The sequence below is a fragment of the Syngnathus scovelli genome, chromosome 5 (genome assembly GCF_024217435.2).
Source record: "Syngnathus scovelli strain Florida chromosome 5, RoL_Ssco_1.2, whole genome shotgun sequence".
In the NCBI taxonomy this organism is placed as follows: domain Eukaryota; kingdom Metazoa; phylum Chordata; class Actinopteri; order Syngnathiformes; family Syngnathidae; genus Syngnathus; species Syngnathus scovelli.
Window position 1 is genome coordinate 6,803,155 of NC_090851.1, and position 13,194 is coordinate 6,816,348.

The 13,194-nt window shown below is 40.3% G+C and overlaps 1 protein-coding gene across 3 annotated transcripts in view; it reads left to right on the forward strand.

The window, feature by feature from the left end:
* The window catches only part of ndst3 (N-deacetylase/N-sulfotransferase (heparan glucosaminyl) 3), a 39,514-nt gene that overhangs the window by 21,975 nt on the left and 4,345 nt on the right, over positions 1 to 13,194 (forward strand). For all 3 annotated transcript variants that reach the window (XM_049720072.2, XM_049720071.2, XM_068650721.1), the window contains exons 7-14: positions 3,887 to 4,069; positions 5,181 to 5,277; positions 7,052 to 7,175; positions 8,204 to 8,378; positions 9,323 to 9,493; positions 9,595 to 9,704; positions 12,040 to 12,142; positions 13,034 to 13,144. In XM_049720072.2, the coding sequence (XP_049576029.1) occupies positions 3,887 to 4,069; positions 5,181 to 5,277; positions 7,052 to 7,175; positions 8,204 to 8,378; positions 9,323 to 9,493; positions 9,595 to 9,704; positions 12,040 to 12,142; positions 13,034 to 13,144 (1,074 nt within the window). The remainder of the gene's footprint in view (positions 1 to 3,886; positions 4,070 to 5,180; positions 5,278 to 7,051; positions 7,176 to 8,203; positions 8,379 to 9,322; positions 9,494 to 9,594; positions 9,705 to 12,039; positions 12,143 to 13,033; positions 13,145 to 13,194) is intronic.

A 13,194-nucleotide genomic window follows, 5' to 3' on the forward strand; every position in this document is an offset into this window, starting at 1 on the left:
ATTACTGTTTTCGTCGTGGTCGTGTTATCGTATGTCGTCTGATACGAGATGCACCTCATGTTATAGCTCCTAACTAAGTGACCTTTCTTTTTTTTTTTTTTTTAAACACAAAAGCAATTTGAACCCTACATGACAATCCTCACATACACACACACGCACACACATACGCCATGCAGCCACTGATGATTCACTTTCCTGTCTCCCTGCTAGGTTTCCATTTGCAGAGACAGAAGCTTTCATTAGTGTGTGTGCTTTGCAATCAATAGCGTTCTGAAGCGCGTAGTTTTCATCCCTTTGGGCTTTCCTTTTGTCTGATGATCCACGCGTTGGTAACATTGTCACTTCCCATTCAATGATTTTTAATCACATTTGGCCCATCGTGGCAGTTCAGTGACAACCACCAGCATGTCGGTTGCACGAATCCCGGTTTGTACATCATTTCGATGCCACCTCGCCAATCATTGAGCCCTCCCATCCCCACCACAAGCTTGGCAATTGATTGTCTGACCTGGGCTCTGCAAACAGCCAATAAGGGCAAAGGAGTCCCTGGATAAATGGACAGGGATGGGGTGGAAAAGCCAAGGGAGGCAGTGGGACGAAGGAGGAGGAGTAGTTGGCAGACAAATTGAGTTTTAATTTTCAGGTCACGGCATCTTATGTCACTTGAGAATCTAGAAGCATACAGAATAGGAGCACACATGCACAGGCCGATGCATGTGTTAATGTTCCCGCATGAGTCTGACTACATGTTTATCATGTGCGACTTGCTGACATCAGCAAGACGTAGACATTTATCAGGGCTGACATTTACCGATTAGCTCTGCCTTTCTGCTTATTAGCCAAACCCCAAAAAGTCAGCACTAGCCCCTCCCTTGCCTTACTGGCTTCCTGATTTACCAAGACTCTCCTGTCCTGGTAGCTTGACTCATTTCCTCTTCTTTTTTCCCTTTCAATTCCCCAACCAGAGCATCTGAACTTTGCTCACTCATTTTCTTCTTTTTTTTTTTTCCTCATTCTCACTTTCACTTTCTCCAGTATCCTGCTGCTAACCTCTAATAGCCTTGGCAGCTATACACACACACACACATCCACAAACACACATGATGCAGCAACAGGGAGAAATTACATAGTGGGAGCAAAGCAGTAAAACATAGCAGAATGGAAAGACACAGTAGCTGTTGACTGGAGCGGACAGAATAAATTGAATTGGAATCATTTGCTGTATTGACATTCAGCTTTCGATTATCCACTGTGGAGACAGAGATAGCTAAATGGGCTTAGAGAGAAAAGAGAGAGAGGCAAGGGCAAGAGGAAGGGAGAATGAAACCATGCGGGGGAGCGGCTTTCTTTTTAGTAGCAATAACAATTCAATCAAGGAGAATTGTATGTGGAACTAAGTGGTTGGTAATGGGGAATAGGCTGATAAACATCCAACAGTGGATGAATGGATGGATATATGCACTATAAGGACAAGTTGTGATTACACCCACTGGATGTTGAAGAAACGAGTAGGAGAAAGATTGGAGCTTGTCTCCATATTTTGCCAACAACCAATGGATGGGCGGATGAATAGATGGATGGATGGATGGATGGATGGATGGATGGATGGACGGACGGACGGACGGACGGACGGACGGACGGACGGACGGACGGACGGACGGACGGATGGATGGATGGATTTTGAATTCAGAATAGCCTCCTCGCCCACAATAGATGTAAACAGTGGATGATGGGTCAGATGGATGATAGCTGGATGACTGGATGAGACGAGAGACTGAAATATGCTTAACAAACGGCAAAAAAAAAATTATTTCTCCCAATCAGGCACTCATGTTAGCAGAAGTTACAACATGTCATAACGGAACTACATGACCGGCCTAATCCTACAAGATTTTACATGTAGTGTGTGTGTGTGTGTGTGTGTTCATCTTGATGGATTTTGAAGAACATCACTCCATGTAATAGTGACATGCTTCATCAGAGCATCTAGGTCAATGTGAAGTGGGAATGGGGAAGAAAACATAAACTGATGTTTTGGGGCAGACCAAGGCTCTCCAGCAAGACGTTCAAAGATGAGAGAGGAGTGCAGAATTGAAAATGTTTGCGTGGGAGCATCAGGAGACAAGAGACACGGGACAAAGATTAAAAGAGGCAGGCGGGGTGCTTGGCTTTATTTCTCTCAGGTTTTCAAACTTTTACTCTCAGTGCATGAATGATTTCAGTGTAATCCCAAGGTTCAAGTACTAGAAGTGTATTCTTTATTAAAGGTACAAATGGGCCTTAGTGCCATCCAACATGCAAGAAATTAGGCACCACAGTGGATATTAGGAAAAAGAAAGATTTACGGTTAATTAAATTCTAGGCCACTGTGGGTCGTTCCACTGTGTGGGTTTGGATCCGCCACTGTGTCAAGTGGCTTCTTAAATTCAGGCCAACCAAGGTTACATTCTCTTTCTTTTCCTTTATGTTCCTTATATGTTCAACCCATCTTCCTTTTTTCTGCAGCACTCCAATTCGAAATGCAATCAGCCTTTGTGTTTGCCTTTTTTTTTTTTAATTTGCCAGCCAATGCTCAACCTCTATAATTAATGTTTCCATTTTAGTATCCATTTAGCTTGTCTTTTTCTGTGACCTGCCAAAGCATTATCATCTACTGGGAGAACATAAATCACTTTTTGATCAACTCGCCTGCTTCAAAAAAGAGAGAGTCTTTAAAAAACATCGTATTTACATCACTGTGTATCTATTTTATAATGTCCACATTGTGCTCCATGCCTCCCTCCCTCACCCTAACCCATCTGCTTCGCGCCACCGGCAATATTTCTTTCAGATCCCAAATGTGAATGGATGTCTCCTGTAAGAGACTGTCTGGTTCAATTTTGCACATCTCCAAGAATTCACATCCATGAAAGAGGAGGTTTCCACCCTGTGATTCCGAGGAAAGAGATTTAGTGGCTTCATCTGTGTCCTTCCGCTATGTTACCGCAGCCACCCTTCTAGATTCTGATGAAAAAAGATGAACGATTCCGCTGGGAGAGGCCAACGTGAGGCAGAACCACTTAATTGTAACACCTACACGTCGGCCCTTTGTGCACACAGAATGTCTGTTGTCGCCGCCGTCAAAAGGACACGAGCCCACACATGGTCACATCGGTATTGCGGACCTTGGTATTCACGACAGCTTTCTATGTTAGCCGGATGCTGATCCGTCAAACCCCAACGCTGTCGCTTTCTATCCGCGCCAACCTTCATGCTTTAAAACTGAGCCCCGACGGTCCTCTGTGTGTGCCTGTGTGCACGTGTGCGTGTGTATGCGAGTGTTCACATCCTCAGCCCTAAATATTCTGACACACAATCCCTCGTGCACACACCCAACAAATAATTCATGTCTTAATGGCTAATGTTACCATTCCTTCCAGACATTCCCAATGTCCTCCAATCACAAAAGAAGAATGCATGTGTGTGTGCGTATCTCTTGTCTCTTTGATCATCCTGTAAGAGCACCAATCCAGACAGGCGCAACATCACCCCCACCCCGCTAACCCCCTTCGGTCCTCCCGTCCCCCCAAACACTACGCGTGTGCATTTCCAAGTGTCTGCTTTTTCATCTCGAAGCTGCACTCAGTGTTACATAACTAAATGAGCCTTTTTCCACTTTGCAAAGTGATAACAAATATTGATTCCCACTGGACAGGTGCTCTGACTTTTAAATAATCTGTTTGCCTTCCAACGCAGTCGATTGGATTGCCTGTGTTACCTCAATCCCACACAAACTGAGAATTTTGAAAATTCAATTTGGACTTTATCACAATTTCACACAGGCATCCCACTTTTGGCTTTATTCTTAATCCTTTTCTCTGTCTTTTCTCTTTTCCTCCCTCCACAGATCAGTATATTCATGACTCACCTGTCCAACTATGGCAACGATCGTCTCGGACTCTACACATTCGTCCACTTGGCCTCTTTTCTTCGCTCATGGACAAACCTAAGGCTCCATACACTTCCTCCTTCTCAGCTGGCACACAAATACTTCCAGCTGTTCCCTGAACAGAGGGACCCACAGTGGCAGGTGTGCTTGTGTTGTTGTATTAAGGGTGTATTTTTCTTTAAGAGGACATTTGAAGGAAAATGTTACTTTGCTTGTATACAAATATTTACCTTTAGCAATGAGATCTGCTGTCTGAATTGCACACATGCACACGAATAGGCTTGCATTTCTCTAAGCCCAATATGTCTCATTTAAAGCAACAGTACTAAGAACATTTTGTTTCGCTCTACTCTCGGGCTCCTCCTACAGGCATGAGTGCTTCCCTCATGAATAATTCACTCACTAATTTCCATAACAACTCCTCAAGATTTGATTTATTATTGATCCAGTTTTAGGAAAAAGATGCAATGTAATGATCAAATGTTACAGCATGTGATCAACACTTAAGTCATTTGTGTTCCAGTCTTGCGGGAAAAATAGATATCTGCTCATATTGTCAGAATCAGCCTAGAAACTCTTTATTGTCCTTAAGAGGGAATTTGATGACGCAGCGTATGCATATAAAGGACAAGGCACACAATTAAAATACAACATATACGTATATAAATTACATAAACTCAAATGTTCAATCCAGAACTAAACAGTTATCATTTATGGCCCAAAAAAATGCAACATTCACATTTTGAAATAAGCAATGGTAGCTGAGAACATGAGCAATAAAGGCAGTTGCCATTAAGTAAATGAATTGCACTTTGGATAAATGAAAACCAGGAGCCTTTTTGTCCTCCTCCCAGGAGCCCGAAAGCGATGGCCTGAGGGCAAAAGCTCAAACTAATTTTAGAGTGGATGAGTAGGTCAAATCAAAACAGCATTAGCCTTCTTCAGGACCTCTCTGTAGCAGACAGGAATGAGTCCAGCTTGCTGACTTCCTACTTTTTGTCCAACGAGACTACACACAATATAAAATAGACCTTGGGTTGTCCGCTCATTGGATACATGATCTACATTTAGGTAGATGATCCGGGTGATGATGTGAAATTACATGTTGTTGATTGAAAGACTAAACACTGTTGTTGCCAATGTGTGTGCACTCATGCAGCTGCAAGGCCTCTTTCAATAATACATGCATGTTTATGCATATGTTACAGTTACATGGCATATAAGCACTCATCCGTTGTCTATCCTCCCGCAGAACCCGTGCGATGACAAACGACACAAAGATATCTGGTCGAAAGAGAAGACCTGTGACAGATTACCCAAATTCTTGGTGGCAGGACCACAGAAAACAGGTGAGCCCCTCTTAACAGACGAGCAGGCTCTTTTGCGTGCTTTGTCAGAAGAGATGGATTAGTGAATTAGATATTGAAAGAAAACCAATCTGCTGTGCAAACAATAGCACAGCTTTTAGCCTCCAGGACTCAGCAGCCCCTTCCCGCTTCCACCTGTCATTGTCACGTATACCATGATGGACTGAGAAAACTTTGCAAGACTTGAATACGGAGAAACTGGTGGGTAAAAAAAAAATCCCACTGTGCTCTATATTTCAGGCAAACAGGGCTGCCGTGGCCGCCGGGAACATGGTGTAATTGTATCCTAGCCATTAAAAGTTCTGCTCTCTATTATACGACTTTCTTTTTATTTATGGCCCTGAAAACACACGTTTGCCAAGTATTATAGTGCAATATTAACCATTCCCACAATAAATTACAAATTACATAGTCTGCCCTTACAAGATAATAATGCCCTGTTTGGGGTTACGCAATTAGGGAAGTATTAATTAAATAAGATGTTGGATTATCCAGTGGTGTTGAATTTCACAGCATCATCTTTAGGGCCTCTTCTAATATTTCTCATTTTCAATTAGAGTTCACCAAAATATTGATAATGGTCTCATGGATGCAGTGCAGTTCTAATTACTGCAAACTACAAACACAACGAAAACATATTGTCAAAATCAGCAACAAAAATGGATAAATCAATAATTCTGCAACAACAGGTGATAATGCTGTGACTGGTCAGACAGTGACTATATACAGTGGCTGCAGAATAGTAGCTACTCTGTATACAAGGCCATTTTCCAAACAATTCACCAGAGCCAATTATTTTAATCTATCCATATCTCTGAATCCTGGAAATGGGAGACCATTATTCTCCTCACATGCTATTTTATTTGGAGGTATAGAACTGAGCATACTCCTCTCATGTCTTTTATTTTCCATTTAAACAGTCCTTTAAAGATACCATGCTTAAAAAAAAATATTCGCCCACCACCTGATGTTTATGTGAAAGCTGCCTTACATTAACAGCAATGAAAAATACTTTTTTTTTTCTGAAGCCATTATTACACCAGTGAATAAGATTTTTAACTAAATGTTATTTAATAATAAAGCCTTGAGTTTTTATGTTGAATGCTTGGGACCGTATCAATTAAAAAATACTCAGTGCTGTTTTACATTACTGCAAAGCACATCAACAACAATAAACATTGTTGAATGATGTGTTACGATATTAAATCTAATTGTAAAGGTGTAGTTAATGGAGTAGACACTTCATTGCGGGTGTAGAATTAAAACTCTGCACGGGTCTTTGCACACAGGATCGCCTGCTCGTAATGCAATGAATTCTTTACTACCATAATTAGTTCTTAGCACGAGGGGTGTGAAGGTCTCTGTAATGGCGCTAATTAACCAGGTGTTGATATTATGACGGCCGGTCACTACGGTAACGGGAGCATTCCAGCAGCTATAATTCAAACACTTTTTTTTTTTTTTTTTTTAATGGTATCCCTCGTACTATGTCAGAAAGGTTGGCGCTAAATTAGAGGCTGAACAAATTTGGGAGGAGACGTGCTGCTGATAAAAGGGACGCACAAGAAAGTTTTGGAATATTTTAATGGGCATACTTGTGATCATGAGAGACACGTGCACGGTGCATTGTCAGCAGGTTTACTGGTGGAGGGAGGAAAGTATCGGGTATGGCGGCTGAAAAGATGACATCTGTGACACATGCACACTGCTCAACTGAATTAATGAGCCCCTTTATGAATTATGCTCTTTCTTGCAGGGACAACAGCACTTTATCTTTTCCTCCTCATGCATCCCTCCATCTCCAGCAACTTCCCCAGTCCAAAGACTTACGAAGAAGTCCAGTTTTTCAACACCAACAACTACCACAAAGGAATAGACTGGTAGGGAGACACACACTTTGCTATCTTTTAATGTCCCTTGCCTGAGTTGTTTTTATTTTTATTTTATATTTATTTCCTGATTGCCTAGAACCTAAGAAGTAGGGAACGGTTACAAACAAGGCATTCCATAAAGAAGACCCATTTCTCCTTGCAGCCTTGAATGACACATAAAGCATTTGGTTCTCTTCAAAATATTCCTTTGAAGCTTTAAAAAAAAAAACTCAGAGTTATACATGGGTCTAAATTGACCAGTAAATGGGTCGTTTTGCTGGCAAGCATACAGATGACACATACTTGAAAGTCATCTGTTAGAATTTTAATGTCAAGTCAATTTCGAGCTTTTTTTTTTTTTTAAAGTTTGGAAATTACTTTTGCAACTTTACGACTTTGAGGACACCAGTATAGCTCCATCTGGTACAATCTGCAAGTTATTGCCATTTTTTTGTTAGAAAATTTGTCATATATATGTAGGGAAAAGCAGTTATGTATTCCACCGGCCATTCTCCACTATTTGAAAGTGATTGCACATTTGCACCATGGAAACTACTGAACACAACAGGTTTTAGTGATAAGGTTAATGATATTGATGTTTAAAAAAAAAAAAATCACAAACACCATCCCTCTAACTATCATTTTTTTTCTTCTATATTCTGCTGTAAGTAGTGTAGACATTCTGGTGAATTCCTGCCGGGCTTGTATTCCAATCCGTTCATCTGTTTTGAAAAGCAAACGTAGTGTGTTTACGTTACTGAAATACAGTTATCACCCTGTCGTACAAATGAACCATCAATGTCACTTGCCGGTCATAACATTTTATTTGTTACAAAGGGTGTCTCCAAGTCTCACTAATTTACTGGGCCATGCTTTGTCTGGTCCCTCACATAGGACCAGTTTGTCTTGGATAACTCTGCCAGGGACATAAAGTCCCAGACCTCCAAGGATCATTGGGACGCACATACCGATAAGCTGACGGGTCAGGGAAGAGATGTTGCAAAGATGTAAGGAAGCGTGTGCATCTCTTTCCGTAGGTATATGGAGTTTTTTCCTGTACCCTCCAACATCAGCACAGACTTCCTGTTTGAGAAAAGTGCCAACTACTTTCCCTCAGAGGAGTCCCCGCGGCGCGTCGCAGCTCTGCTGCCCAAGGCCAAGATCATCACCCTTCTCATCAATCCCTCGGATCGAGCGTACAGCTGGTACCAGGTGCATGCATACACACAAACAGAATAAACAACTTGGCCACTTCATTGGATTGAGATCAAAAGTACAAGAGCTGTCAAATAAATTTTGCTTTTACAAAAACTAAGATGCTGTTGACAATGTCAGGGGAGTTGAAATTGTTACTCTGTGCTTATTGTATTATGTTGTTTAGCAACAGCACTCTTACTCTCTAAATAGAAGTATAGATTGAGCGAAAAAAGAATAGATATTGATTTAACTTCTGTATGGAGCTAAAAGTACGGGCTCTGAAATGCACTTGGGTGAAAAAGTAATGCCTACTATCTATTATTTACAATTACAGTTTTTATAACTTGGACAATGAGAAAAATATCTTTTGGACTTTTCATGTCCCTCATGTTACATGCCTCATGTTAAGAGTTATAGTAGCTAAAGTTAGCTCAACTTTTATGCTATCAAAGCAAGGATTTGTTTTGTCAAATTGACTAAGAATAACAATTGAAAACATACGTTACTTGTATGCATTTTTTCAAATGTGAGAATTTTTGAAATACCAAAAGCTGGTGGTTGTTAGGCTGGCACATGACTCAAGAGATTCGCCAGACATCATTCTTGGAGATGAAAACAACAATCAATTTTCTTAAATTGGGGCATGGACGGGCAATATCTTGTTTCTCCAAATCAATTCCCATCACTATTAATGCGCCCCAATTCATGTTCTTCCATATCTCTCATATCTCTGCCTCAGTCAATCAACATTCCGACCACAGTTGAGTTTTCATCTCTCTATTCACATTTTTTTTATACTGCCGATATCTATTTTGATAAGAGTGAGGAGATATAAATTCTTTTAATTACACATTAAAAATAAAAAAACTGTCAGAAAAAGAAATACTCATGTACGTATGCACATAATAAGAGTTAATAATCCTACGATAATGCTCTCAACGTTATTTTTGTCACCCCAGCATCAGAGAGCTCATGAGGACCATGCAGCACTCCACTTTACCTTCTACGATGTCATCAGTGCCAGGTCAGGCGCCCCGGCAGAACTGCGTTCCCTGCAGAACCGCTGTTTGAACCCTGGCCTGTATGCCACGCACCTTGAGAGATGGCTCACGTACTACCCTGCTAACCAGGTGCCTTATCCTTCTTGTTCAACATGCTTGTCTGTGTCACTGCATTTTAAAATATCAAAATTTCCAAATGCAATTATATTATTATTTTTTTCTCCTTATAGGTAATGATCATCGACGGCCATCAGCTGAGAGCAGACCCTGCTGCTGTCATGGATGAAGTCCAAAAGTTTCTGGGAGTCACTCCTCATTTCAACTACTCACAGGCTCTCACGTAAGTCATACGTCCTTGACGTCCCATAAAGCAATACTTCACACTTTATGTGGACTAAAGAATCAAGCTGGTACACCCACGGGACATAATAATGGAAGAAAATGGAGTCGGTTCACCTTTGCAATTATTCAAACATGATTTAGGAATGTGTGGGAGAACTGTGTCCATTCATCCAGACATATCTGATGTCAAATGAGAGAGCCTAATTAGCTAATTGAACCAAATTAACACATTTTTCTTGCAAGAATAATTTGCTACCTTTATCTCCTTAGCAATGCTCTCACACTCAACTTTCAAACAGCCTTGCTTCCGCAGGCAGCATATTTTGTCTCAAGCTGTGCGAATAAATATGAAGTTAATCCAGCTCACTGTGCCAGTCCAAATCACGACAAAAACAATAAAAATACATGAATGTTATAAGGTTCATTACACAGACTTTGACGTCTTTCAGTCTATTCATTTATTTCTTGCCCTTTATTGTTGAGATTTGCATCCGCAAATGTGTTCATTTTAAACCAGTGGCGCATAAATACAAATATGGCACATGACTTAAACCCCACCTTAGATGTGTTTTTGAAGGAGTGGCACACAATTTAAGTAGTATTTGTGATCTAATGATATCATATGATAAATCTTGCCCACTTGGCATTTTTGCTGACTTAAATCCCAATGAGAGGAAAACTGCTCAGATTTGGCCCAATTATCAACTCCACTCCCATTCGCATTTGATATCATGGCCATTGATCTTTTTGCATTCTAATACAACTCAAAAGAGGTTATTTGCCCTCTTTTTCACCTTTTAAGAATTGGAGAATTGAATATCTAGGCCCTCCGTTTCATTGATCTTTTTGCATTTTAATACAACTCAAAAGAGGTTATTTGAACTCTTTTGCACATTTTAACATGAGAGAATTACTAAACGGTTTATTAGTCAAGCATTTCTCATCAGAATGCAGCCTGTCTCTCTTCTCCAGACAGGGGTGTCTCAAGTTTTGTACATGGGGACAGAGAGCGCCTCTGTCAAAGATAGCAGACTGACATGCATATAAAATAATGTGCAAAGAGATGCATCTTGACAGGAGTGTGACAAAGTGTGTGTGAATGTCTATGTGTGTATGCATGGTGGGGAGCACAAAGACAGTCACCAAAAAAAAAGCACGTTTTTTTTTTTTTTTTTGTCTTGTTCTTTTGACATGGCAGCAGCCTGACAGCTCCTCAACAACAAAGCCTTTTTATTTAATCTTTTCTTCCTCCTGTCTTGTCAAATGGAGAAAAAGAACACTTGATGAGAACACCAAATGATGCATGAAGATAACCAGTAATATTTGCGTCTTTCAGTCACATCTACGTTTGCCAAAGAGCAGGGCTGGGAAACACAAGGAAATTACTGGAACCTCCAAATGTCTAATAAAAACAGATTAATAGTGTTTTCTTGGATTTGAAGAAATTATTATTTTAGTCTCAATAAGATGTGGGGGGTCCCCAAATTACTATTAATACAAAAAAACGTAGTATATAACTAGTGACAGGAAAATAAAGCTTCATGAAGCACTTACCTAATTTTTCCTCCTCTTGATGGTCTTGAAATAAATTACATTTCCACTGCATCTTCAAACCAAGAGTGTCACCCTTAGGAGTAAAGAAATATGACAAGTGTTTCATGAAGCTTCGTTTCTCCATCACTATATACTTTAGTTCTAGTAACTAAAGTACAATTAAAAGGTTCACTAAAAATAAAATGATATGTCACAGCTCAGTACTGTATTCTTTTTAATTTAACAAAAGCAGGTATACTGTAGCTCGATATAGCTTTTCCTATTGTAGCAGAATAATAATAATAATAATCCTGCTGTATGGATACTGTGCTGTAAAACAAAAGTTATACTGCACAGTATCCACTATTATGGCAGATGATGCTGCCATATGGATACTACATTGAAAAAGTCAATGATACGATACATTCTGATATTGATGTTGTGTCTCATATCTACTTAGTAAAGCACATAATGTACACTTCCTTCGCCCAGGCTGAACAATCCTTATTGGATCAACACCGAATAGTAGTTAGGACTCAGACTTCATTTAGGTCAGGCAATTTCCCAGTTATAGACTTTCTGTTTCTTTCCAAGTGGTCTCTGCTGTAATAGAAAACATGCCTCAATTGTCTGTTTTGTCATTATCTTCAACAAAATGCTGTTAATTGGCAATCATGAATGGGTAAAATGATCTGATTTGTCTACATCTGTTGTGATTTATCACTTTAGATTGTCCAGAGGCTGGTTAGTGTGAATATATGTATATTAAAATATTCCTCCTTATTTTTTCTCCTATCCAGTTTTGATCCTCAAAAGGGATTCTGGTGCCAGCTCCTTGAGGGAGGAAAGACAAAGTGTTTGGGGAGGAGCAAAGGACGAAAGTATCCTCCTATGGAAGCAGAGGTAAACACATTCACTCTGCCAACATTTCAAATTTTATTATGATGTATTGATTGAACGGTAGTGGGAAGGGTAGGGGAGGGTGGGGGGTTGCAATGTGACAGACAGTGACTGTCAACAGACATCACTTCTCCCAGGGTGGTCAGTGTGCAGTAAACACAGCCAAAGTAACACATCATTAGGAACCCTCAGTAATGACACAACACCCTCGAGAGAGAGAGAGGCAGGGTGGTAAAATTAGGAGGTGAGAAGGAGAAAATCCAATCTATAAATCTTTGTCCAGGCCAGTGATTCTACAGAGGGTGGCCAAATCACACATTTGCTCTCAAATGAAGATGAGTGCACATGGATTCAATCCATCTTTTACACGCAATCACACATGGCTAATGGGTGTAGCGTATTCACCTGTAATTAAACTGTGGGCCAGCAGCTTCCACCAGGGATGATGTAGAAGAGACATCAGGATTTAGTCAATGACCATTTTAATAATGCCACTTCGTACTGAGATTGGAATAAGTCAATCATCATTTACTATATTTATTGTGCCGTGTAAATTGGTCTGCATTTATTTCTGCTCTTTGACTTTGGCTGGATTGTAGCAAGTGTTCCTCCAAGCCTGTTGAGTCCACATTTGAAAAATCTTGTGGCGCACCAACAAATGACAAATGTCACAAGTATTGATATGATGTCTGTAGTTCATAAATGCACTTCCCCCCAACGTTTTGTGGTTATTTATGTGCAATTGTAGGGTGTTTTCATCAACTGAGTGACAACATCACATTAAGATGAAAAACAAGTGCGATGAGATATTGCTGCAAGAAATCAATCAATTTCATTTTATTTGTGCTTGAAATATTCATCAATTACAAATATATATATATTTTTTTTGTCCAGGCTCGGGCATATCTGTCCAGGTACTACAGAGAACACAACGTGGAGTTGTCAAAGCTGTTGCATCGCCTCGGACAACCTCTTCCCTCCTGGCTGAGAGAGGAGTTGCAGAAGGTCAGCCGCATTCGACTCACCCAAGCTCAGGCAGACGGACGGACTGATTT